We start from the raw sequence: 27404 nt of genomic DNA, 5'->3' as shown, positions 1-27404 counted from the left end.
TCTACGTAAGAGTAATACAAGAATACAAGAGAATCAGTAACAGTTTCAACGACGCGTCCCGCTTAGGAATATATTGTCGTATGTTGCTCTCTAAAAGGGCAATGATACGATGAATACTATTAAGTGTTTTGTATTCGTGTTCGCAATTATATGTAATTCATTTACTTTTGCATGTAAGTAAAACTTATTATTAATAATTTAAAATTTTTTTTCGGAAAAGAAAAAATTTTCATGATGATTCAATGAAGCCAAGCCCATTTTACAACATGGCGCAGTAGAATTTAACAGACTTGCTGATAAATGAATATATTTTAGCTTCTAATTTATCTAATATGTGAATCCGTATGCAATTTAAAAATTAAAACTCTATAAAATCAGTGCATTATAATTATATATTAATTGCTTTATAATGTTTATTAAATATATGTTATTAAATAAGCATGATACAATTATTAAACATATATTCATTACATAAAATAAAATTCTTTAATTGTATTATTAAATCGATAAATGTCTTTTGTAAAACAAAAATATTGTATTGAATTTACAATTAGATGAATGAAGAATTTTATTGATATTAATAATGTATATGTAAATTATATTATTAATTTCATTGTGATTTTTTTTATTAGATGATGAATGTAATGAACCACTTTTGGACAGAGCTCACTTAACGGCCACTACTTCATTACCTAACAGAGGTCCAAAAAATGCCAGGCTCAATGGTAAAATTTCTTTTATTTTTTCATAAAATATATTGCACTTTTTTTTAAAATACTTATTCAATGTTTCTTATATTATTTTCTTGTATAAATATATTTGATATATAGTAGTTTGTTGCTTGTTATGTTATATTTTGAAGAAATATGTAATTAAGTATATATGTTATTAAGATTGCTTTTTTTATTTTTTTATAATTAAATTTAACAACAATATAGATAAAATATTATATATAAATATATTAATATATAAAATAAATTTTTAATATTTTAATAAAAAACTTCAGTTAAAGAAATATTATTCTCATCACACCCACATTTCTCAGTCAATTAAAAGAATTTTAGGTCTAAATTATATAAATTGAACTCACTGACTCATTGCATAGTTATTCTGTACATCTAATTTCTTCTTAAGCAATAAATATTTATTTCTCAAACAATTAATTTATAAATTAAATTAATAAATAAATAAAAGTAAATATTGTTACTCACTAAAAAAAAAAAAATAATAGAATTTCTTATCTATTTGCTTCAGGTGGATGCTAAAGAGTAGCCTGGTTTTTTAAAAGACAAGATCCTTAAAAAAGCAATGCTTTAACAAAAAGAAGTAAATTACAATTTCTGGAACATTAATTTATTAACAGATCAAAGTTAAAAGTTAATATTAGAAAACATGTTTCAAAGTATTCGATGGGCTTTCAATTGGAAGGAATGGAATCCTAATGAGAAGGACTTTACTTATGCTATTTCTTGTATACAATTAGAAGAGAAAGAAAGATTAGGCAAATTTGTATTTCGCAAAGATGTTAGGGCTTCTCTTGTAGGTAGATTAATGATGAGAAAATTTGTTAACGAATATGGACATATTCCATATTCCAATATAATATTTGTAAGAGATGCAAATAATAAGCCTATTTTAAAAAATATTTCTTCAAATTTAAGTTTTAATGTATCCCATCAAGGTAATTATACAGTTTTAGCAGGTGAAACAAGGAATGTAAAATTAGGAATAGATGTAATGAAATTTGAATATACTGGTGGTAAACCGTTATCTGAATTTTTCCGTATAATGAATCGAAATTTTTCATCTTCAGAATGGAAAGAGATAAAAAATTTGTCTTTAGATGAATCTGAACAAATCGATATGTTTTGTAGACATTGGGCATTAAAAGAAAGCTATGTGAAGGCTTTAGGCATTGGTATTGTAAGTGATCTTAGAACATTTTCATTTGAAACCAATTCAGAATTATTTGAAAATTCTATAACGATCGATACAGCTTTATATATAAACGGTATAAAACAAGATTGGTTGTTTGAGGAAACATTGTTAAATTCACATCATTGTGTAGCTGTAGCATTGCAAGAAAATGGAAAAGCTCCAAAATCACAAAAGAAAACATTTGACATTATAAGCAATGATAAACTTTTAGTAAGCACTGTTCCATTGTTTCCACAAGATCTTGAATATACACAAAAATATTTTGAAAAAAAAGAAAATTCAAAACTTACTTAACTTAAACTTAGATTTTGTATATTTTTTTTATGAGTACATTTATATATATGAAATAAAGATGTACAGATATAACATTTTTATTTTAGTTAGTGAGTCTCTAATAAAGATAGTTAGAAATATGTGTGCAAATTTTATTTTACCTTTTTATAGGATAGTTAATATTGTTATAATTGTAATTTTTAATTTTGTATATGAAGGAAAATTTTTAATTTAAATTAGTATTAAATTATTCTCTACATTAAATAGAAAATCTTTAAATGTATTAAAAAAATATTGATTAATCAAATATTTTATTGTTCATTGCAAAATATATTAGTATTAAATATATATAATTGGCATGATATGGGCAAACAATGTGTTAATTAAAGTTTTACTTTAATAAAATTTTAATATAATTTTCTGATTAAATATATATGTATAAATTCAATTTATAACAAAACATAAAAAAAAATATAATTATTTATTTATTTATTTTATATACATATATAAACCTATTATATTATTTAATTTCTTTTCTGCTTTTGGGAAAGGTAATTTTTTATAAATAACATTGTATTTCTTCAACTTACATATGCATTTTTTAAAAAAATATTGCTTGTAATTATTTTATTTATTCTAAAAAACTTTTAAAAATATAACATAAATATTAAATATATTATATCTATATATATTACTTATATATCTTCATAAATAGATTTAATTAATATTATTTTACTTATATTATAAATATTTTAAATTCATTACAAAATAATTGTAGTAGTATTTAATTCTCTAGTAGTTCTATCTTGTTAAGTATGACTGCTTTCTTAAGTTCATTTTTGAGTTGCATGCATGCATATATATTGTGGCATAGGCGGAAGCGCATGGACAGCTAGCAGTTCAGACTTTGATCAGTACTTTATCATCGACTTGGGTCAAATAATGAACATCACAGCTGTGGCGACCCAAGGTCGAGCAGTACAAAATGAGTATGTTATGGAATATGTTATCAGTTATGGCACAAATGGCTTGGACTACGTTGAATTCAAAGAAGAAGATGGTAATATTAAGGTAAACTGATCCTATATAACATTTGAATCAGTGTCTGCTAAGCAGAGCCATAATCCATGAACAAATTTGTTAAAAAGGTATTTAGTAACTAACAATAATTATATTTAAAAACTAATCATATTAACATATTAACAATTTATTGCACTATGATAATGCAAAATGATTGAAATTTCAGTGTTATTATATTAGTTAAGTTTTTGTAAGCATGAATAAATTATGAATGAGATTTTGTAATATTTTTAAGTAAAATGCTGCTTGGCATGTTTAATGTATACTGTTAGAATGCATATTTATTTATAGAAATAAATATATATTAGTTAAAATCTCATTATTTGATTTCTGAATTATGTAAATATGAAAATGAAAAAATTATAATGCACTAGAAATATAAAGTATACATTTTAAGATATAAAATAAAAGATAATCATTATTTTACCATTTTTGAATGATTTATTAACACTTTTCTTCTTCTATTTACTTGCTTTGCTTCTACTTTTCTCTTCTACTTTTCTACTTTTACATATGGATATGGGGCTGGGCTTTACAGGAGGTTCTACATGGTCACCAGAACTTAGCAGTTATGATCAACATCTTACTGTGGAACTGGGAGACAGATATGAGATACGCAGCATTGCTACACGAGGTCGTGCTCATACTAATGAGTATATAACAGAGTATATTGTCCAATATTCTGATGATGGACAAGCCTGGGCCAGTTATGAAAGTCAAGATGGTGTAGATGAGGTATAAGATAATAAGAGATTAATAGAAATACTGATTATAATATGGAACAAAACTTTTCTGTACAATATATTATTAATGTTCTTTTTATTTTTAATAAAAAGCAAAAGAATAATTTTTTAAATTCTAAAATTATATATTTTGCTATGTCATTATTTATTTTTTATAATACTTACTTTTATAATACTTATAATTTTTTAAAAATAAAAAAATATTTAGATTTTAGATTTTAGAATATTTAGATTTTTTAAATTTATGATAAATAGTCAAGAAGTAATATGAATTCAAAAATTATCTTTGTACATATAAATTTCATCTATTTTCCAATGTTTTAAACATTGTATGACAACAATTATTTTAATAATTTATTATTATTATTACTTTACATCATATTTCCAATAGAGAATGTTAAATATTTGCTTTTATGCTTTTGCACTTATGATTAATAATGCTTTACTAACATATCTATATATACATAAAAGCATGCCAAGTATTTATTAATTTATGTTTAATTTACTTCCATTTATTTTCTGTGCATTACATTCAATGTTATACTTAAAATAAATATATATAACTAATTAACAATGTATTATTGTTAATGCAAATTTAAAAATTTAATATATATTAAATAATTAATATATATTTAATACAATACAATTACTTTTTATAGATGTTTAAAGGTAATATAGATGGTGATACCATAAAACTTAACAAATTTGAAGTACCAATTATTGCACAATGGATTAGAATAAATCCTACTCGATGGCGGGATAGAATATCATTAAGATTAGAATTATATGGATGTGACTATAGTAAGTGAAAATAATAATATGAAATTTAGATATTGTTTAAAAATTTTTTGAGAAAATTATCTAAATTCATATAAAAATATTATTTCTAATATTGTTATATCATTTATCCATCTAGATATAAAAAATTTATTTGCAAATCAAAATATTTTTTAAAAATATGCTTATGTTATGCTTTCAAATATAAAAATATAAAAATTATATTTCAAATATTATTTATTGATTTTATTAATTAATACTCTTCTGGAGAAAGAATAATTAAATTTCAATTCTATAAATCAATTTTATTATATGCATAAAATTCTTTTCATTAATTTCATTATAATTAATTTTTTCATTATAGTATCGGACATCCTTTCCTTCAATGGTTCATCCCTTTTACGATATGATTTATTAAGAGAACCAATAGAAACTGACAGACATTTTATACGTTTTCGATTTAAAACAAATAATGCGGATGGTATTTTAATGTATTCTCGTGGGACACAGGGAGATTATATAGCTTTACAATTAAAAGATAATAGAATGATATTGAATATAGATTTGGGATCTGGTATTATGACAAGTCTATCTGTTGGAAGTCTTCTTGATGATAATATGTGGCATGATGTTTTGATATCACGTAATAGAAAAAATATTTCATTTTCTGTAGATAGAGTATTAATTAAAGGAAGAATAAAAGGAGAGTTTCATAGACTGGATTTAAATAGAGCAGTATGTAATAATTTATAATTTATTTTATATATTTAAATAATTTTTTTTATTTTATACATTTAAATAATTTATATTTTTTATTAAATGTTTGAATCTGTAATATTAATTTAAAAACATTATTAGCTTTATATAGGTGGTGTACCTAACAAACAGGATGGATTAGTAGTCAATCAAAATTTTACTGGATGTGTAGAAAATTTTTATCTTAATGCAACTAGTATTATTCATGATTTAAAGGATACAGAAATTACTGGTGAAAATCTTAGATATTATAAAGTGAATACGCTTTATAACTGTCCTGAACCTCCCATAATTCCTGTTACATTTTTAACTCATGGTTCATATGCTAGACTTAAAGGATACGAAGGAGTATCTTCTTTGAATGTTTCTCTTACTTTTCGAACATACGAAGACAAGGGTATTATTTTATATCATCAATTTACTTCTCCGGGTTATGTGAAGGTTTGTATATTTTTAAAAAATAAGGATTTTTGTTTTCAGATATATATTAATAATATTAATAATATTTTATATATATTATATATATATCGTATATATTTAGCTATTTTTAGAAGATGGTAAACTGAAAATTGATATTCAAACAAAAGGAAATCCTCAAGTAATTTTAGATAATTTTGATGAAAAGTTTAATGATGGCAAATGGCATCAAGTTATTCTAACAATTTCGAAAAATAATCTTATCCTAAATGTCGATGGAACACCTATGCGAACCAGACGTATATTAGATATGGTTACGGGTCCTATTTATATGATTGGTGGTATGATAGGAATAGAAAGCAGTCGCGGTTTCGTTGGTTGCATGCGTATGATTAGTATCGATGGTAATTACAAATTACCAACTGATTGGAAAGAAGAGGAATACTGTTGCAAGAACGAAATTGTTTTCGATGCTTGTCAGATGATGGACCGTTGCAATCCGAATCCGTGCAAACATTTTGGCGTATGTCGACAAAATTCTGATGAATTCTTCTGTGATTGTGCCAATACAGGATATACAGGAGCAGTTTGTCACACTTCTTTAAATCCCCTTTCATGCGAGGCATATAAAAACATAAATTCAGTTAATCAACGAGCGGATATTAAAATAGATGTTGACGGAAGCGGTCCTTTGAAACCTTTTCCAGTTGTTTGTGAATTTTATACAGATGGACGTGTAAGAACGATTTTGCGACATAATAATGAACGCATGACACCTGTGGATGGATTTCAAGAACCAGGTAGTTTCGTTCAAGATATTATTTACGATGCGGACATGGATCAAATCGAAGCTCTTTTAAATCGATCTACTAATTGTAGGCAGAGAATTAGTTACGAATGTGTACATTCCAAGTTGTTTAATTCACCAGGTAATTATCTATTATTTAATAATTTTATGAATAATATACATGTAATATTTTATATTCATATATAATTTTAGTACCACAAGGAGATTATTTCAAACCAAATTCATGGTGGGTCAGTAGAAATAATCAGAAAATGGATTATTGGGGAGGAGCTTTGCCAGGTTCACGTAAATGCGAATGTGGTATACTCGGAAATTGTGCAGATCCTACTAAGTGGTGTAATTGTGACTCTGATTTGGATGGTTTATTTGAAGATAGTGGAGATATTACAGAAAAAGAATATCTTCCAGTTAAACAATTGCGATTTGGTGATACTGGTACACCAGTTGATGATAAAGAAGGACGTTATACACTTGGACCACTTATTTGTGAAGGAGATGGTAAGTTAAGAATGTTTTCTTAATGTTATGCACATAAACGAGAATATTTAATTTATTTTAAATTGTTTATAAGGTCCTGATTTACCTTGGTTGACTACCAAGGTAAGATCAGGTAAGATATGATACCATTTAATATAGGTATATGATTATATTTAACACAGTTATATCACTTAAATATGTAAATTGTATTTTTATAAGCACATTAAGTATTGTAGTATAATAGCAATTAGTATTTAATAATTATAGTTTTCACATTTGATCCTCGAATATGTGTCACTTGTATTTATTTTATCTGAATAATTTTTTATAAGATAATAAAATATTTCATTTTATTGTAGATTTGTTCAAAAATGTAGTAACATTCCGCATTGTTGATGCCACCATAAACTTACCAACTTTCGATATTGGTCATAGCGGTGATATTTATTTTGAATTTAAAACGACCATTGAAAATGCTGTTATAATTCACAGCAAGGGGCCCACAGATTACATAAAAATCTCTATAAATAGTGGAAATCAGATTCAGTTCCAGTATCTAGCGGGTAGTGGTCCACTTACTGTCAGTGTACAAACCTCATATAGATTAGCTGATAATCGATGGCATTCTGTATCGGTCGAAAGAAATCGTAAAGAAGCTAGAATTGTAGTGGATGGAGCATTAAAAAATGAAGTAAGAGAACCTCCGGGACCGGTACGAGCGCTTCATCTTACATCAGAATTTGTAGTTGGTGCTACGACAGATTATAGAGATGGTTACGTAGGATGTATTAGAGCGCTTCTTTTGAATGGACAGTTGCAAGATTTAAGAAGTTATACCCGTCAAAATTTATATGGAATTTCTGAAGGTTGCACGGGCAAATGTGAGAGTAACCCTTGTCTTAACAATGGTACATGTCATGAAAGATATGATGGATATTCTTGCGATTGTCGATGGACTGCATTTAAAGGTCCAATTTGTGCAGATGGTATGTTTCTTTTCTTTTATTTTTATTATGAAAAATAAAAAAATTACAAACAACCAATTTCAAAAAACAAACAATTTCAAAAAAACAAAAAAAACAATTAAAATTTTTTACTTTTTAAATTTTTATTTTTTAATTTTTAGAAATTATAATTGAATTATTTGACATATAATAGTAATTATATTAAAATCATAAAAATTATATTTTAAGTTTAAATTTGTTCTGTTACAGAAATTGGTGTCAATATGCGTCCAAGTTCGATAATAAAGTATGATTTTATGGGTAGCTGGCGATCTACAATTTCTGAAAAAATTAGAGTTGGTTTTACAACGACGAATCCTAAAGGTTTTCTACTTGGACTTTTTTCAAATATTTCTGGAGAATATATGACAATTATGGTTTCAAACAGTGGCCATTTACGCGTAGTTTTCGATTTTGGTTTTGAACGGCAAGAAGTAATTTTTCCTAATAAGCATTTTGGTTTGGGACAGTATCATGATGTTAGAGTGGGCAGAAAAAATTCAGGAGCGATACTTGTATTACAAGTCGATAATTATGAACCAAAAGAGTTTTCCTTTAACATTAAAACCTCGGCTGACGCACAATTTAATAATATTCAATATATGTATATTGGAAGAAATGAATCCATGACTGAAGGTTTTGCTGGTTGCATATCTAGAGTAGAATTTGATGATATTTACCCATTAAAGTTATTATTCCAAGAAGATGGACCTGGAAATGTTCGCTCTTTTGGCACTCCTCTTACTGAAGATTTTTGTGGTGTGGAACCGATTACACATCCACCTGATATCATAGAAACTCGTCCACCACCTCAAGTAGATGAAGAAAAAGTTCGAGCTGCTTACAACGAAACAGACACCGCAATTTTGGGAAGTGTATTAGCTGTCATTATTATAGCTTTAATTATAATGGCTGTACTTATAGGAAGATATATGTCGAGACATAAAGGCGAATATTTAACGCAAGAAGATAAAGGTGCTGAAATAGCATTGGATCCAGATTCAGCAGTAGTTCATTCTGCCACTGGACATCAAGTTCAAAAAAAGAAAGAATGGTTTATTTAAATATAAAGTTGAATATTGTGCTAGAATATATAGTAAATTATGCTTATAAGTGCACTTTGAAGTGTCATAAGGAAAGATTTTATAGAAAGAATAAAAAGAAACATCTCTCTACTGTTTCGATTTAATAATAACTGTATAAAATGATTTATGGAGACTGGTAAATTTAATTAGTTAACATAAACAAATTTTACAAATCTCTTATAATAATGAAAATACTGGACTGGAAAAAATCTTTGAAATTTTCCTTAAAAGATAAGGTAAAAATAAGGAATATTAAAACTGTATTGTTTGTTTTATTTTTGTAATAGTACAATGCATCATTACAGAAAATAATATAAAAATTATAATTATAATATAATTATGAATTCAAATATTGCGTTAAAAAATCTAAGCATGTAGAAATATCATTTATATATTTTAGAATATTTTATTTTTTTAAATAGAAATTTTTATATTTAGATTAATTATATAAGATTTATCTTTAAATTTAGATCAATTATTTTTTTCTCATCGATTTTAATGACTTTGAAATATATCGTGAAGGATATCATTTTTCCTTTATAAGTAACTATTTATTTATATAAAGGAAAAAGTTATCCAAAATGATTTTATAACAATAATATCCTTTAAGTCATTAAAAATTATTAAAATCAATGAGGAGAAAGTATATTAATAGATTTATTTAAATTTATTTCATACACTTATTAGTATAAATCGTAGTATTGCTAGTAATAATAAAAAGTAAAGTAAAGAAATCGATTTAATTATATGACTATAATTATTTTAGGCTACAAGGTGCATAAATATTTATTATGTATATTTAAATTTAGATTGAACGGCAGGATATTATTATGTTAGATATTTGTTTGTTTACTTTTGATTATGTTAAAAAAAAATGAGAACAATTATTTATTTCTTTCTTATCTCTTTTCGTATTTCACAATCTACTTAACATTAATTATAAAATTAATAAAAATTAATTTCAAAACGCATTTTTATAAGATCTATTGATTATATTTTTTTTATTAATGATATGTACAAAAGAATTGTACATATAAAATATTTCTAAATTTTTAGAAACATTATATTATATATATTATATATATTATATATAATATATAATATATAATATATAATATATAATATAATATATATATATATATATATAAATAAATAAAATACTTTTTTACTTTTTTCCATTAAATGTGTTCTCAGTATTATTTGTAATGCTTACCGTCCAAAGTGCATTTTAATTTTTTTTATATTTATTTTGTTTATATTTGTTTATTATGTATTACAGATATTTTATTTCTTGTATGAATTGTAATGTAATGTCCTGTAATTTAACATTAATTTAGTAACAATTAATATTCGAATATTCATATAAGTGAGAATGTATATATATCATTTTTATACAAAGAAAATGTTTTATTGTAATAATATGCCAGTGTATATTTTATATACTACATTTAGCAGAACGTGCTGCTCAATAAAGACAAGAAATTATAATTATGATTTTATAACAATCAGTCCTTGAAATAAAGTTAGTTAACCAATTAAAACATTATAATTTGTAACAAGATTAAAATTTTATAAAATTGCCATAAAAATTTTATTTTAAATTTTTATATAAGTCATGAAATAATTAAAAACTATAAAAAAATCCAATAATTCTGAAAACCATTAAATTTTTCTTCACATAGAATGTAAGTTATTTTAATTTGATAAATATTTAAAATTTAACATAAATACATTGTAAATAATAATAAAATTACATTTTTTACTTTACATTTTTTAATTGAAATTATACAAATATATATATATATATATATATATATATACATGAAAAGAAAATTAAAAAATATACAGATTATATAATTAAAGAAATTTGGAATAATAAAAGTTAAAAAATAAAAGAACTTGAACAAATTCAATTCATTAATATTAATTGAATAACATTAATGAATATCCATTATGTGAATTTGTAATTTTAATACAATTTTTATATTTAAAATAGTTTTTTGTAAATTTTTTTATAATTAATATTTAATTATAATAATAAAAAAATAACAAACATTATTTATAAATAAATATTCGCCGAGATTATAGCTGGATTGATCGATTATGATTATAAGTATATAATTGCCAAAAATATAAAATTCTAAATTCATTTGATTTTGACTGGAATATAGAAAATGATTAATCAATGAAAGTTAATAAAATTAAGGATTAAGCTCTTCTTTCTTATTTAGACTTTTTTATTTACAGAAATGATGAGAAAGAAGAACTTGAACATTTCATAAATATTGTTTTATGAAAAATAAAAAGTCTAATTTATCAGAAATGTGCTAATATTTAAATTTTTTTAGTTTATTTGGTATAAAACTATATAACATAGACATTTTTTGGTATATAATATACGTGATATATACATATCCAATAATAAAACTATATAATTTAAATATATAGCATATTATCATAAATCTGTTAACATGTATTCTAAATCTTTATAATATTATTATAAAGATCATAATTAAAATTATTTTTATGATTAATATATCTATTCAATCAAATCATTGTAAGATGTAGTACTACCACTCATACTAGTTTCACTTATTGTTTGTTGCTTTGCTATTGAATCAACAAGACATTCATTATCTATTAAAAAAAAAAATAAATGATTAAATTTTATGTTATAATGATAAAATTTATAAGTATAAAGTGTAAAATTAAATAATTTATTACTTATTACCTGATTCATTATCACTGATTGCTTGAGGTGAAAGTTTACAACCTTTAACCAAGTATTGCTTTAATTTACCGACACTAGCTAAAATTAGTCCTAAAAATGGTGGTGAAGGTTTCAGTGGTCTAGACAAATATTCTGGATGGAATTGTGTCGCAACATAATAACTATGTCCTTCTAATTCTGCTATTTCCATACGTAAATTTTCTTCATCATGACCTAACAAAATTATAATAATAATAATTATATATATATTATATACATTACATATAGAAAATTAATGCTGATTTACCTACGAACTTCAATCCAGCTTCTTCTAAATCATTAATATAATTTGGATTGATTTCATAACGATGTCTATGTCTTTCTTCTATGCAATCCTTATTACCATACAATTGTTCTATGAATGAAATAATTAATTAATACAAAAACAAAAATATTAAATTGTATTAAATACTAAACAATTTATTACTAACTTATGACAGAATTATTTTCTGTAAACCGAGTATATCTTTTTCCAAGTCTCATAGTTCCACCCATTTGTTTTGGATTATATTCAGGCATATCTATAACGAGAGGATGATCTGTTTCTGGATCAATTTCCATGCTATTTGCAGATTCTATATTTAAAACATTCCTTGCGAATTCAACTACTGCTACTTGTAATCCCAAACAAATACCGAGAAATGGTTTATCATTTGTTCTACACCATTTACATGCTTCCATTTTTCCTTGCATACCTCTTTTACCGAAACCACCTGGTACAACAACACCACTAAAAAAACGAAATCCAAAAATATAATTAAAAATAGTTAAAAAACAAAACATAATTCTGTAACATATAATTAATATATTAATAACAAAAAAAAATAACTTACTTGCTTTTACAAAGTTGTTGCCAAGCTTCATGATATAATACAGGATCTATTGTTTTTGTACTTTGTTCTAAATTATCAGCTTCTATATACTAAAATTATTTTAAGTAAAAATAATTAGACAAATATAATATCATAATAATAAATTAAATAAAAAGTAGATATTTTGATTTGATACTTTACTGTTAATTTAAGTTTATAACCAACTTGGATGCAAGCATGTTGTAATGCTTTTGTAACTGATGCATAAGAATCTTCTAATTTTGTATATTTTCCTACTAATGCAATATTTACTTCTTTTCGTAAATGATCAATACGATCTGCCAAATCTCTCCATTTTCGCATAAAATATCGAGGGCGTGGCATTCCGATATTTAATTGTAGCCTATCATTTAAAAATTCAATTACACCTTGAGATTCCATCAATAAAGGAACACGATATATAGATGACAAATCATGTATAGTTATAACCTAACAAATATAAACTTTTATTAGTTTTATAATTATTTCTTTCAAGATTTTATTAAAATTAAAGAATTGAAAAAATACTTGTTCTGGAGCAACATGACAAAAATTCGAAATTTTTTCTTTTACAGAATCGCCTATTGGTTGTTCAGATCTGCAAACTATGAGATCAGGAGACAAACCTAATCCACGTAGTTCTCTTACACTGGATTGAGTTGGTTTTGTTTTTGGTTCTCCTGTAGATCTTGGCTAAAAAAATGTATTATATGTAATATTAAAAATTTTTTTTCTTATTATTTTTCTTTTTCAATTATAAATATAATTTATAAATTAATTATAAATATAGTTATGATAGTTAAATTAATTATAAATATAGTAATTATAAATATATAAATATAGTTATAAGTCTTTATAAATAAAAGTTATATAATTTTAAAAGTTTAAAAGAATAAACTAATTTGATATTTGGCTCAAATTCAAAGTCAAGGTCTAGGATAATGAAAAAAGTTAAAATATTAAATAAAAACAATTTCATACTTGAGGCACTAAAGATACATGTGCACAGCAAAAATTTTCTTTTTTTACTCTAAATTGAAATTGTCTAAAAGCTTCTACAAATGGCATTCCTTCAATATCTCCTATAGTTCCACCTAATTCAACAATGCAAACCTGTAAAAAATAAAATTTTGATTAATTTTATATCATGTAAAAAATTTTTTTTTTAAATTTAAGTATTATATCCAAATTACATCTGGTTTATCACCATCTTTTGTTACTGATTGTTTTGCAACTCTTTCAACCCATTCTTGAATAGCATCCGTTATGTGAGGTATTACTACAGAAAAATAAAAAAAACTTATTTATTAAAGTGATTTATAATTTAATTTTTAAAATAAGATTTAACAAAATTGCATATACCTTGAACAGTTTTTCCCAAATAATCACCATGTCTTTCCTTTGATATTACATGTTGATAAATTTTTCCTGTTGTGATATTATTGTCTCTGTGTAAAGTAATATCTAAAAAACGCTCATAATTTCCTAAATCAAGATCTACTTCTCCACCATCATCTAATACATATACTTCTCCTAAAATATAAAAAATTTGCAACTGAAATGATATTTATATTTTATTTTTACAAAAAAGTTAAAATTTTTTTGTAATTTAAAAAATATAGAACTGGAAAAATATTATTAATTAATATTATATTTATCTAATTGATGAAATAAAATAAATAATGAAATATATACCTTAATTATATACCTTAATTAAATATAATATTACCCAAAAAAATTAAATATTCAAATATTAATTACTTAAATTGAAAAATAAAACAAAAATTAATAAATAAAAAATAAATAATTTAATGAAAAAAATATGATGTATATCATAATATTTATTTACAATATTTATTTATAACTTTATTTAAATAAATAATGAAATAGCAATTTGAACAAAACAAAATTCATAAATTTCATTGCATTTAAAAAAAATTATATTATTATATTAATATATTAATATATTAATATATAATTATAATATTATATTAATTATTAGAATAAAAAATGTTTTTAGAAATATCACACGTGATTATAAAATTGCGCGGTAGCAATATATAAAATAGGTTCTGATCTATCACATAGCTATATTAAAATTTCAGATTTTTTTACACAAATATTTATTGTGGATGTTATTTCATTCAAATGAAATGATTTAAAAAATAAATTGTAAATAACATACCATGCTCGTAAGGAGAAAAAGTACCGGCATCAATATTTATATAAGGATCTATCTTAATAGATGTCACATGAATACCGCAATGTTTAAGTATAGTTCCAAATGAACTCGCAATAACACCTTTGCCGACTCCACTAATTACACCACCAGTTACTAAAATATATTTCATTATTTTATAAGCAATCCAAGACAAAACGTTTGCATCGATTTCTTCATATATGTCTGTTAGTTAAAGTTTCTCAATTTTATTGGATAATATCTGGGTCCAATGGGAACATGCAGCCTCTTATAAAATGTATAAGAGTACTAATCATGATTTAGCGCCACTTTGACAGTACTTTTTTTTATATAAAATGAAAAATATTATCTGGCGGGATTTTTAATTAAATTTATTTTGTATAAATCTTTAAATGTTGATTATTTTTTTATTTAGGTGATGTTAATTCATAATGATTGGATAAATATTATTTAAAAATTATTTAAAAAAGATATATTTCATATTAGTTGACGTAAATAAAAAATCATTTAAAAAAACATTATTTGGTATATTTTTTAATATAACATATTTTTATTTTAATAAAATAAAAAAGATGTTAAATAATTAAAATGTTAATAATATATAATATATGTTATAAATGTTAATATATAATTAGTATTAAATATAATTTCATAATATAATTTGAATAATATTCTTCCTAAAAAATAGACAAGTAGAAAAACAGTCAATATTTAAGTAGTTATATTAGATTTTCATCTAGTAATATTTAGTTAGTGCCGGAATTTTATCCTATAAAACGAAAAGCGCTGTTTTCGTTTCTTTAAAAAAATTGAAAACATGGCTGAGGTATGATTAATAGATAATAAATATATCCGATAAAATCTTTTTCATCTAGTTCAAAAAGTCAAAAATAAATATTTTAAAATAAGATATTTTTTTTATTCAAAAGATATAATATTAATATGTAAAAATAATTAATATATTATTAAATAATAAATGTATTTTCCATTCGTGACATAATCTCTTATAAATTTTATCATATGATTTTTAAACAGAAAAAATTCAAAAGAAAAAAGATTTTTAGAAAGTTTATCTTTCAGGGAGTTGATTTCGATCAACTTTTTGATATGCCAAAGTAATTTTAATTTACTACAATTTAAAAAAATCAATTGAAAATAATAATAAATATTTAGTTATACATTTATATTATTTTTAGATATACATTTTATATAATCTTTAAATTATATTTGTCTAGTGAATAGCTTATGATTTTAATGCATGCCCGTGCTCATAGGCGATTTTCTCATGATTTGAAAAAGAAAATCCATGGCTCTAGTAAAAAAAACTGCATAAAGCAAAAAAAAAAATACCACTGAATGAAAAACCAGAAATTAATATATATATATATTAATGTTAAATTTGCGTAATATGATTATTGTACCTAAAATGGTAGGCTTAATTGTCGTTTATAAATGCTAAAACATTTAATCAAGTTGAAATCAAACCTGAAATGATTGTCATTACTTAGATTTTCTATTACTTACAAACTTGTAAAACATGATAGACTAGGTATTCGTATTATCTATTTTTCAAGATTTATTCCATTAAAATAATTTATATTTATAATGTAAATGTAAATAAAATACAAAATAAAAATACAAATTAATAAGTCTTTTTTTATAAATCTTTTAAGTACTTTTAAGATGTGATATATAGAAGATTATTATCATAAAATTGTAATATTATATAAATATATTTTTATAATATATTATTAATATAATATATTATATTTTTATAATATAATATATTTTTATGTAAGAAATTAAATTTCTAAAAATATATAATATATTTTATAAATATATATATATATATATTTTAAATTATGAATTTTGCTATTAATAAATTTTTAATATATTTTGATGATTTCATATATATGTAAATATATAATATGAAGTAGTAAAAATAAATTATATACATTAAATTTAATTTTATTTAATTATACTTATCCATATGTTATTATTATTGATATTTTATAGTATTCACGTATGATTCACGTGGATCTTTACCGGTAGTTTTAATGTAAAATATAAATCATTATCTCTTCAAACATGGCAAAACAACAACTAACTGATCAAATATTGGATTATATAGATAAGTACGGAAAATTAAATTCTTTATATTTGGCTGAAGTTTTTAAAGAAAATCATCAAAAAATTATTGGAGCTATCAAGAGTCTTGAAGCAGTTGGTGATGTAAGTTAACAACAAATTATATATATTTATGTGTGTCATAATTATATGTTTTTATAATAATGACTTTAAAAAATTATTATTTTTAATTTTAAAATGTTTTTAAAATGTTTTATTATAAAAATGCGTATTTATAAATAAATTTATCGAATTTTTGGAGGAAGAAATTTGATTATAACCTTAAAGTTTCTATTCTCGTTTTTTAAATTTTTTTATTATAAAAATATTATTTAAATTACATTTTATTTTATATTTTATATTTTCATTATAGTTAATTTCCAGTAAGCAAATTATTGATAAGAAATGGGAATTAACATCGGAAGGTCATCATGTCGTGAATTATGGAAGTCATGAAGCAGCAATTTATAATGCAATTCCTGATGATGGAATGCCACAATCTGAAATTATACAATCAATTCCTTTTGCAAAAATTGGATTTTCAAAAGCATTACAAGCTGGGTGGATTGTAATTGACAAAAGTAATGATATACCTATTGTGAAAAAGAAAGCAACTTCTATTATAGATATTATACAAAATGATTTAAAGGATCTAACAAGTTTAACTGATCAGCTTAGAAATGATTATAAAAAGAGAAAATTGATTCAACAAGTGTAAGTTTTTTATTAATTTAATTAAAAAAAAATTATATTACATAAATAATTTTCTTAACAGAATTATTAAATCTATACAAGTAGAAAAAGGTCCAAATTTTACAACAACAATTGAAAAACAAGAAACAGAATTAACTGCTGATTTGTTAATAAATGGTGCATGGAAAAATAAAAAATTTAAACCATATAATTTTGCAGCACTTGGTGCTACTCTTGAAGTGGGTCATTTGCATCCATTGTTAAAAGTAAGAAGCGAATTTAGAAAAATTTTTTTAGAAATGGGGTATGTAAAAGAAAAAATTATTTTTATTTTTCTTATTTAAATAAATTTTAAATTTTGTATGCATGTTTTCAATATTTTTTTCTTACATATTTTTTTCACTTTTTAGATTTACTGAAATGCCAACCAATAATTATGTAGAAAGTTCTTTTTGGAATTTTGATGCATTATTTCAACCTCAACAGCATCCAGCAAGAGATGCACATGATACATTTTTTATAGCTGGTATATTTTATTAATAAATTTTTTAAATTAAATGTATTTATATGGATAATTAATATGGATAAAATATTTATTTCAGAGCCATCTCACAGTACAAACTTTCCCATAGATTATATGGAAAAAGTAAAAAAAGTTCATAGTGAAGGAGACTATGGATCTCTTGGTTATCGTTATGATTGGAAACTTGAAGAAGCTCAAAAAAATGTTCTTCGTACTCATACAACAGCTGTTAGTGCACGAATGCTTTATAAGCTTATGCAACAGGTAATTAAATAAAAAATTTAAATGTCAATTTAAAAGTTAAGAAATTTTTATAAATTTCAGAATAAATTTAAACCAGTGAAGTATTTCAGTATTGATCGAGTATTTCGTAATGAAACTTTAGATGCTACACATCTAGCCGAATTTCATCAAATTGAAGGTGTTATTGCAGATTATAATCTCACATTAGGTGATTTGATAGGAATTTTATATGAATTTTTTAAGAAACTTGGTATTATACAGCTTCAGTTTAAACCCGCGTACAATCCATATACGGAACCTAGTATGGAAATTTTTTGTTATCATGAGGGCTTGAAAAAATGGATAGAAATTGGTAATAGTGGAATGTTCAGACCAGAAATGCTATTACCAATGGGATTACCTAAAGATGTAAATGTAATTGCTTGGGGATTATCTTTAGAAAGGTAACAGAAAAATAATTAATATCTATATAATAATTGATATCTGCATCATGAATATATTATTAAATTTTTAATTATATCTGTTTTTTCTTAGACCAACTATGATTAAATATGGGTTAAATAATATACGAGATTTAGTTGGACCAAAAGTAGATTTGGAAATGGTTTACAACAATCCTATCTGTCGCTTAAACAAGTAAATATTTTTCTAATTATTATTAAAATATTTATGCAAATAATTACAATATTGAAATTAAAATGAATTTATAATTTTATAATAAACTTTGTAGATTAATTTTTTTTCATTCAATGTATAAAATTTTATTTATTAAATAAGTAAATAAATAAAATAAATACTATATATATACCTTTCTGACAGGATTAGTCACAATTCTTCTCAAACAAAGAAGCTTGAAGACATGAAACAAGAAATAAACAAACTTGAAAGAGAATCTAAATGTATCAGAAAATTCGAAAAGCAAAAACTTGTTTTATTTTGTGATCCAAAACATCCAATCAGATTTATAGAACCATTTTTTCATTATGTAAAATCTTACATTAACATTTTTGTGACATCTCATGTACATTCCAATGTGCAACATTTTCCAAACGAATTATCAGATTTTTGTTTGGAATATAAAAAAGGCAATCAAATTAATGACATTCATTTAACAATAATTTGGAAAGAAATTGGTATTGATCCTATAATGCAATTACCAGGAATGCATAAAATAATAGGCGAAATAAATATAGCGCGATATCTAAATCGCATAATTGAAAATTATTATCCACATATCTTACGTTATGAAAGCAAAGGTGTATTATATGCAAATGAAATAGATAACTATTTAGAAAAAATACATAGTTTTTTACATACTAATGTGCATCAAGTTATTCATAAAAAGTCACTTTACATAATGGGTGAAGATATATCCATTATAGATATTTTATTAGAATCTTGTGAAAAATATAAATTATGCAAAGAAAAATAATACATTGATAAAATTTTATAAAAATATGATAACCTATTTTTGAATCTTTTATATATCTTATTATAGTTTATACAATTAAATTAATAAATAAAATATATATATATGTATTTAATTAAATATTCTTTATATTTCTGAATTGATTCTAATAATACTTAATTAAATAGTTCTGATTTTAATAATACTTAATTAAGTGGTTTGATAAAAAATATTTGTTTTAATTCTTTAAAAATTTATAATTTTTATGAATATGAGTCTATATATAATGCATTCATAAATATTTAATATATTTAAATAATGCACATTAAAAATCGATCAATTATATATATTAGTTGTTTGTATTTTGAAAACAAAATTTTAAATTATAAAGAAGTAAAAAATTCATTATACATATAATTTTGTTTCATAATAATTATATTTTTTTTTCAAATAAATTTAAAAATAATAAAATAATATATAAATATTAATAAAAAAATATAAGATAGAATGATATAGAAGGATCTAGAAGAATCGTTATAAAAAATTAAAAAAAACAATTATTAAGAATTTTTTATTATTTTTTTATTTTCGCACAAATCCTGCATTGTGAAGAACATTATATACTTTTTCCCGTGGTATTTTATCTGTTTCACGATCGATTACCTACAATAAAAAGAAACATTACAATTATAATGTATCATTAGTTTCTTATTATATATATCATTAAATTTTTATAAAGAAACACTAATAAAATACTAAAAATGATAATATTAAATGATGATAATATTAGAATATTTATTAAAAAAATATCAAGAAATGATATTAATATAAATTATTTTTTTTCATTAAAAAAAAAAAACAGTAAATGAAAAGATTAAAAAGTATTAGAAGTATTAGATACATATTGTACTACAAATTCATAATGAAATGCGATATATCAATAAAAGATAGAGATAAAAAAGGTATAAGAGAGAGTAGTGAAGGTCATATTCTCAGATTTCAGAACTAAATCCATCAACCTCGTTTCAAAATCAATTGACACTTATTAATTATAATATGTTTTAATAATATTATGAAAAAAATATTAAAACTAACAAAAATTTTACCTGCATTTCTTTGTTGAAAATCCATGATTCTTTTGCGAGTTTGGCAGCAATTTGTGGATTTTTGTAAAAGTTATTTCGCAATTCGTTTGGTAAAGTGTTTTCTATCGCCGAATTCAGTAGATTTGCTGGATGTTGATATACGAATCCCGAGGGGAGATAATATTGTGGTGAGGCCACGCATAATTCCATCACGATCATAAGCACAATTATTATATTCATATTTATGCAAGATTCTGGAAAGAGTAAACTTTGTCTATTTTAAACTAATAATTTTGTCATTTTAAAATTATAAAAAAGAGATGGTTTTAAAATTTTTAATTTTAAGTATTTTATTATAATCACTTTACCAAACAAGAAATATGAATCATAACGAGTTTATAATAAAAGATATTTATTATAAATTAAGATATTAAAAAAAAAAAGGAATTTACGATAGCTGAATCAGTACTCTAATTCAAACTTTATATCTATTCTACACATGCGCTAGTACATCGCTCAAAATTGCACGTAAAAGTTTTTCTTCGTATATCACTTTTTTTATATTATCATTCAATTCACATGAAGTAAATATTTAACACAGAAATTTCAAGAGAATATTTCTCTCGTGAGATTTTGAGCTATACACTATTTATAATTATTAAATATGAGTTGAGAAATTGCTGATCCTCTTGACAGGAATTCTCTAATTCTTTTCTTGTATTTCGATCAATTCTTGTGATGCTGGATTTTCTGCGCAAGCAGACTCACCTTTTGAACATTTGATTACTTGGTTCACAGATCTAGTTATTTCTCTTGCACGTGTCTAACTGAATTCAAGATTCGTTACAGTGTTACTTATATAGTAGCTGTTACTTCAATACAAGTTACTAAGGTTACTGTCGACGTTTTCTTGGTCATTATCTGTCTTCTGACTTCTACCGACCTTATCGACGAGGTCATTCGTTCCTTCATTTCAAGGGTGAAGATTCCTTCAAATCGTAATCATTGCTTGTTTGCATTTATCTATGATCTTCCTGATTCTTGAGTGCTTTATTTATAGTAAGGGATATTGAATATTCGATATACTTTATCCAAGATAAATTTTGGATCATGTGGCATAGATTTATGAATTATAAACAAAATATAAAGAAAAGAAATATCTAATTTTTGTGATTTGTTTTTTCATTAGAAAAACTATAAGAAGATTATAAGTTTAATAAAGTAAGTAAATATAAGTTTAATAAAGCAAGTAAATTTGATTTTAGAAAAATCATTTTAAAAGATTGTTTTTATGAAAAAATATTTTAAGAAGTAATAAATATTTAAAATATAGAAGACTTATATTGTTCTGAATTAAAAATTTGTCAAATCTTTTTGTATTTTTTTTTAATTATTTTCTTTTTGAAAAAATTTTTTTTATTGTTTTTTTCTTTAGAAATTTTTAAAAAGTCTTATTCTTTTTTTCTTTTCTTTCATCATTGTTTATAACTTTTGAAATTTTTTACCTTAATTCCTTAATAATTCTATAATTATAATTAATTAGAAATTAGTCAAGAATTCATCAGTAGAATTTCTATAAGTGAATTATTATAAATCGATAAAACACAAATAAGCTGAATCATATTGTCTTGTATAGAATATTCTGAAACTTTTTTTTGGTTTTCACTTTCTTTGGAAGAATAATAATTCAATAGGTGCGGCATTCGGTCGATTCACCAGTTTACGCACGATGAATATGTTAAAAGTTGTATTTTAAAAACAATCGCTCGATTCAAATCAATGTGTACCATGAAATTTGGTGAGTGTAATGTTTCTACGTGCTTGGAAATCGATTTTATAGTATGTCAGAATTTTCATTATTTTTTAAATTTATTTATTCCCGAATTAAGCTATTATACATATTATTTTATTTATAGTAATCAAAAATAGTATTATCAAAAATAATTGCAAAATTTTATAAATAAGGAAAAATAATATTTAAGAAAATCATATGTTTAATTTAAAAAAATAATAGAAAATTTTTAAATATAAAAGTTAAAAATCAACTGTAATTTTTACATTTTTATATTTTTTTATTTTTTTGATAATAATAATCTTTTTCTTAAATTTTCTTTTTCTTTTAAATTTTTTTAGTGAAATTATTATAACTTAAAAATATAAGAAAAATTTTGAAATTTTTTAAATGAATTTAAAAAAAGTAAAATAAAAATAATAAAAAAAGTAATTTAATTATTTAAATTTAATTATTTGTTATAGTAGTTTGCAATTTAAAAAAAAAATTTTAGAAGATTTATTAAATTATTATGTTATGTATGTTCCATGATTGGTAAGCTAACTACTCAGATTCTTAAAGATTTTTTTGGTCAACATAGTTTTCCGGTTTATGTATTATGTATACAGGTAACATATATACGTGTCTTTGTTAATAATTGAATTCCGGTTACAATTCACTATATTATTATGACAAATTTATATATTGTATAGTATATATCATTTGCAATTTCAAGTTTCTTTGCTTTCCTTGTGCAGTAATCATGTAATCGACTACGCTTTCTTCTATCACGTTCGAATTTCATGCAAATCCTTTTCGATTATTTACGGTGAAAAACAAGCAAGGGAACGAATATAGATATAAAGTCATATTTATTTAATGGTATTTAGGTCAATGTTATGTCCTTATAGGAATATCCAGAGGCAGTGGTTATCCTTGTCAAAATTGATTTGCCTGCTATAAGAAGTTATTGTTAACTTATTCTGAACAATGCATATGATTTAAAGAAATTATGAAAAATGTGAAAGAAAAAATAGTTATGCAAAAGTTATGCAAAGAAGGATACATAAGATCTTGTATTTTATTTTGTAATTAGAACCTTTCACATTTTATGAGATTATTATTATACACAAATTGATTGCGAAAAGTTTTGTACAGCATTCAATATTGAACATATTTAATCTTTTATATTTTTTTTTAATAGTTATGTTTTTAGTTTAATTTTATCTAATTATTTTTATTCTTTTTTAATAATTATATACTTTATATAGGTATTTTTAACTGTATTAAAAAGAAAAAAGTAATAAAATGTTTTAAAATAAATTTATAAAGTTGTTTTTGAATTTACTTAATTTAATTATTGTAAATTTTAAAGATTGTTATTGAATTTTTAAATTCAATATTGCAAACCATATTTTAAGGAATATAATTTCAAATATATGAATATCTCTTAATTATAAAATTCCATTAATTAAATTATTAATTAATTTTTTAATTTTTTTAATCTTTTAATTTCTTTATCAATAAGTTAACAAAGTTTGGAAATCCTCCGAATAATTTCAAAATTTTTCTATACTTCAAATGAACAGGTTTAAGAATAAGCATAAGAAATAAAACAATCATATTTCATTTTTTTATAGTTATAAACATTTTCCAAAATATAAAATAAATATAAAGTATACAAGGTTTCATTTGTTTATAGGATATAATTTTTTTAACAGAAATAATATGAAAAATTATTTCAATTTAAAAAATACAATTTTACAACATGTATAATCTTTCTTTTCATAAAAAAATTATAAAATTCTTTTCATAAAAGAATTATTTTAAAATTTTAAAAATTAATATAAAATCCTGTAATTTTAATTTCTTTTAACATAAATATTCAATCATGGACATAAATCTAATATAGCACAATATATATTCATTAGTTCTATTTTAAAATATTAGGAAACAAGTAACATCACAAGTCGTCAGTTGATTTAGTGATAATATTCATAAGCTGGCGAAATGGTTTTCTGATAAACCGGAACAGCAGCATGAGCAATCGTTGGTGCAAGAGCTTTTCCGATTACAGGGACAGAACTATGAACTTGAACATGATCCAAACGCGCGGTTTTTATAAAGGTAGGTTGTTGTACGGATACTCTTTCTATTTTCGTTGCTGGTTCCACAACATTCACTTCTTGAAGAGTTTCAATTGGTCTGCTAATCACGACACGTCTTGTAGAAACTCGTTCATCAGCTGGTTCCGCAGATTCCGGAGCAGGAGTGGCGGAAATTACTCGACCTCGAACCTGGCCAACATCTCCAATTGCGGATTGAGAGGGACCAGAACGACCGAATCCAACCTTTAAAAATATAATATTCATAAATACAAAATATGATAAATAAATATTAAAGATAAAGCTTTCATTTAATCAGATTAATTGTTAACAAGAGTTATGTTGAAAAAAAGTACTAATTAATCAAATAATTAGATAACTAGCAATTTTTTTATAATTATTTTTTTTTATAATATTTTAAAATAATTTTTATAATAATAATTTTATAATAATTTTTATAGTAATATTATAATAATATCTTATAACAATAATTACCTCAGCAACATTACCACGAGCAGTGAGCAATTCGATCAATTTGTTTTGATTTTGTTGGTCCTGTTCAGGAGAGGAATTGGGACTAACGATAACACTTGGTGAGGGATCATGAGCAACGAGAGGTTCATTCGATAATGCACCGTTCAAGTTAGTTTTTAATTGAGGTAAACTTCCACTAGCCTAGGAAAAAAGTAAATTTTAATTATTCATAAAGAAGAATTAATTTAAATTAATTTTTAATTAATAGTTTAAACGTTACCTGATTCTGAACATTGAGTTTGCGAAATTCAGGATTTTCTACTACAACAGTTTCATCATCATTAGAAATTGGAGGAGAAGAAACTGTTGGAGATGGAAGAGTTTGAGTTGCTTCGAAATGTTGGACCAAAGGTTGAATCACAGCTGGTCCTTTCTGAGTTTTGGAAGTTGGTTGATCAAGTTCAACTACTGCTGAGCCAGCTGGACGAACAACTACGCGTTCTTCAATGTCATAAAATTGCTTTTGAATTGCTGGACGACGTACCTAGTGAAAAGTATTATTTTTTTAAGTTTTTAAAGTGAAATTAATAAAAGAAAATGAAAAAAATTTAAATATAAAGAAAAAGAAAAATTTGAAAATTATTCTTGTAAATGAAAGAAAAATGATAAAAGAATCTAATCAAAATATAAATTAAAAGAAAAAATGTAAAAGAATCAAATAAAGAGAAGGAAAAGTCATGAGGAATCAGTAAAAGGCAGAGAAAGCAAAAAAATTATTTTTTAAATTAAAAAATTATTTACTTCGAATTTACGAGTAGAAACGGCCGGTTTTACCACATCTAATTGTTTTTCCAAAACAGCAGGTTGTGCTTCAATTTTAGTAATTGGTACATGAGAAACAGTTGGTACATGTTTGACGAAAGGTACAGTAGCCACTGCTGGAACTTGAGCAGCTGCATATCCAACGTGTTGGGCTTCGACTTTAGCAGGAATGCTATAAGCAAGCTGAGCTTCAGGTTCGATATTATTTATATAAGTTACACCTGCTGGATTCAAGTACGGCATCCTGATGGATACAAAGCCACCATAGCTAGTCTGTAGCAATGTCGCTACCACCGAGAAGAGAATTCCAAATTGCATTCTAGAATAATATGATAAATACCTAATATAGTTGATCATATATCGTTTATAATATTACTTATATAACTTTAACTTAATTTTATATATTTTGAAAAATGAAAATATAAATTTCTATATAATAAATATTTTGAAAAGAAATAATATAAAGAGTTTGACTTTAATATTTAAAAAAGATAGAAAATTTTTCCTGTTTCAGATAGAAAGAAATTGTTACTTTCTTAAAAAATATTCTGAAAAATTTATTTTAATAAATATCCATTCTCTAATAAAATTATCTTCATTAAAAATTATTAGGATTAACAAGTATTCCAAAAATTTATTTTACATTACATTATTATATGTATAATTTAGAATAAAGTTCAAGTGAATTACTACTATAGAAGAAGAATTATTATGGAAATAAGAAAATTATCAATTTAAATATCCATCAGAATCATTGAACATGTAAAAATAAGTCTTTTGGCTAATCTGATCTCAAAATCAAAATTACCTTGGTCGCTAAAAAATGAAACGACGTTCGAATCAACGAAGGGGTGCAAGACTCTGCCTCTTCAGTGGCAGCAGACGTTACTTATATGGCCACGTAGTAAAGGGGGACCCCTTCTTACAAAACCATCGTTCCGGTACCCCTCCCATATGAACAAAGACTTAAAGTT

The 27404-nt window shown here is 23.5% G+C and overlaps 5 protein-coding genes across 7 annotated transcripts; 2 read left to right on the top strand and 3 right to left on the bottom strand.

Annotated features, from left to right (window-relative positions):
• Nucleotides 1-22: 22 nt before the first annotated feature.
• On the top strand, nt 23-9703 carry LOC122714626 (neurexin-4). Of its 2 annotated transcripts, XM_043936119.1 has the most exons (10): nt 23-173; nt 633-725; nt 3086-3282; nt 4694-4835; nt 5176-5546; nt 5670-6008; nt 6109-6913; nt 6985-7290; nt 7629-8255; nt 8484-9703. In XM_043936119.1, exons 1-10 carry the CDS (start codon nt 110-112, stop codon nt 9335-9337), a joined length of 3798 nt encoding a protein of 1265 aa, XP_043792054.1. In that variant the 5' UTR covers nt 23-109; the 3' UTR covers nt 9338-9703. The 2 variants fall into 2 exon arrangements, with proteins under 2 accessions (XP_043792054.1, XP_043792055.1); XM_043936120.1 differs by lacking the exons at nt 23-173; nt 633-725 and adding an exon at nt 3830-4026 and having other exon boundaries at nt 3161-3282.
• Nucleotides 9704-11785: 2082 nt separating this feature from the next.
• LOC122714629 (CTP synthase) lies at nt 11786-15435 on the bottom strand. Of its 2 annotated transcripts, XM_043936124.1 has the most exons (11): nt 15165-15435; nt 14342-14512; nt 14173-14258; nt 13961-14092; nt 13508-13672; nt 13142-13429; nt 12962-13050; nt 12560-12858; nt 12376-12483; nt 12090-12302; nt 11786-11995 (listed from the first exon to the last, which is right to left on the bottom strand). In XM_043936124.1, exons 1-11 carry the CDS (start codon nt 15328-15330, stop codon nt 11898-11900), a joined length of 1815 nt encoding a protein of 604 aa, XP_043792059.1. In that variant the 5' UTR covers nt 15331-15435; the 3' UTR covers nt 11786-11897. The 2 variants fall into 2 exon arrangements, with proteins under 2 accessions (XP_043792059.1, XP_043792061.1); XM_043936126.1 differs by lacking the exon at nt 11786-11995 and having other exon boundaries at nt 12127-12302; nt 12380-12483.
• Nucleotides 15436-17170: 1735 nt separating this feature from the next.
• LOC122714635 (phenylalanine--tRNA ligase alpha subunit) lies at nt 17171-20201 on the top strand. The gene is made up of 8 exons (XM_043936137.1): nt 17171-17411; nt 17680-18020; nt 18082-18303; nt 18410-18525; nt 18602-18786; nt 18847-19208; nt 19300-19401; nt 19585-20201. Exons 1-8 carry the CDS (start codon nt 17268-17270, stop codon nt 20195-20197), a joined length of 2085 nt encoding a protein of 694 aa, XP_043792072.1. The 5' UTR covers nt 17171-17267; the 3' UTR covers nt 20198-20201.
• A 554-nt stretch (nt 20202-20755) lies between these two features.
• On the bottom strand, nt 20756-22156 carry LOC122714639. Its single transcript, XM_043936143.1, has 3 exons — nt 22027-22156; nt 21280-21512; nt 20756-20836 (listed from the first exon to the last, which is right to left on the bottom strand). The coding sequence occupies exons 2-3, from the start codon at nt 21496-21498 to the stop codon at nt 20756-20758; spliced, it is 300 nt and encodes a 99-aa protein (XP_043792078.1). The 5' UTR covers nt 21499-21512; nt 22027-22156.
• A 2855-nt stretch (nt 22157-25011) lies between these two features.
• On the bottom strand, nt 25012-26748 carry LOC122714640. Its single transcript, XM_043936144.1, has 4 exons — nt 26410-26748; nt 25889-26152; nt 25630-25809; nt 25012-25380 (listed from the first exon to the last, which is right to left on the bottom strand). The coding sequence occupies exons 1-4, from the start codon at nt 26746-26748 to the stop codon at nt 25012-25014; spliced, it is 1152 nt and encodes a 383-aa protein (XP_043792079.1).
• Between the last annotated feature and the right edge of the window lie 656 nt (nt 26749-27404).

This window comes from Apis laboriosa, unplaced genomic scaffold, assembly GCF_014066325.1.
Source record: "Apis laboriosa isolate Shangri-la unplaced genomic scaffold, ASM1406632v1 scaffold344_cov150, whole genome shotgun sequence".
NCBI classification, from domain to species: domain Eukaryota; kingdom Metazoa; phylum Arthropoda; class Insecta; order Hymenoptera; family Apidae; genus Apis; species Apis laboriosa.
Note: the sequence above shows the minus strand (reverse complement) of the source record. Positions and strands in the feature narration are given on the sequence as shown.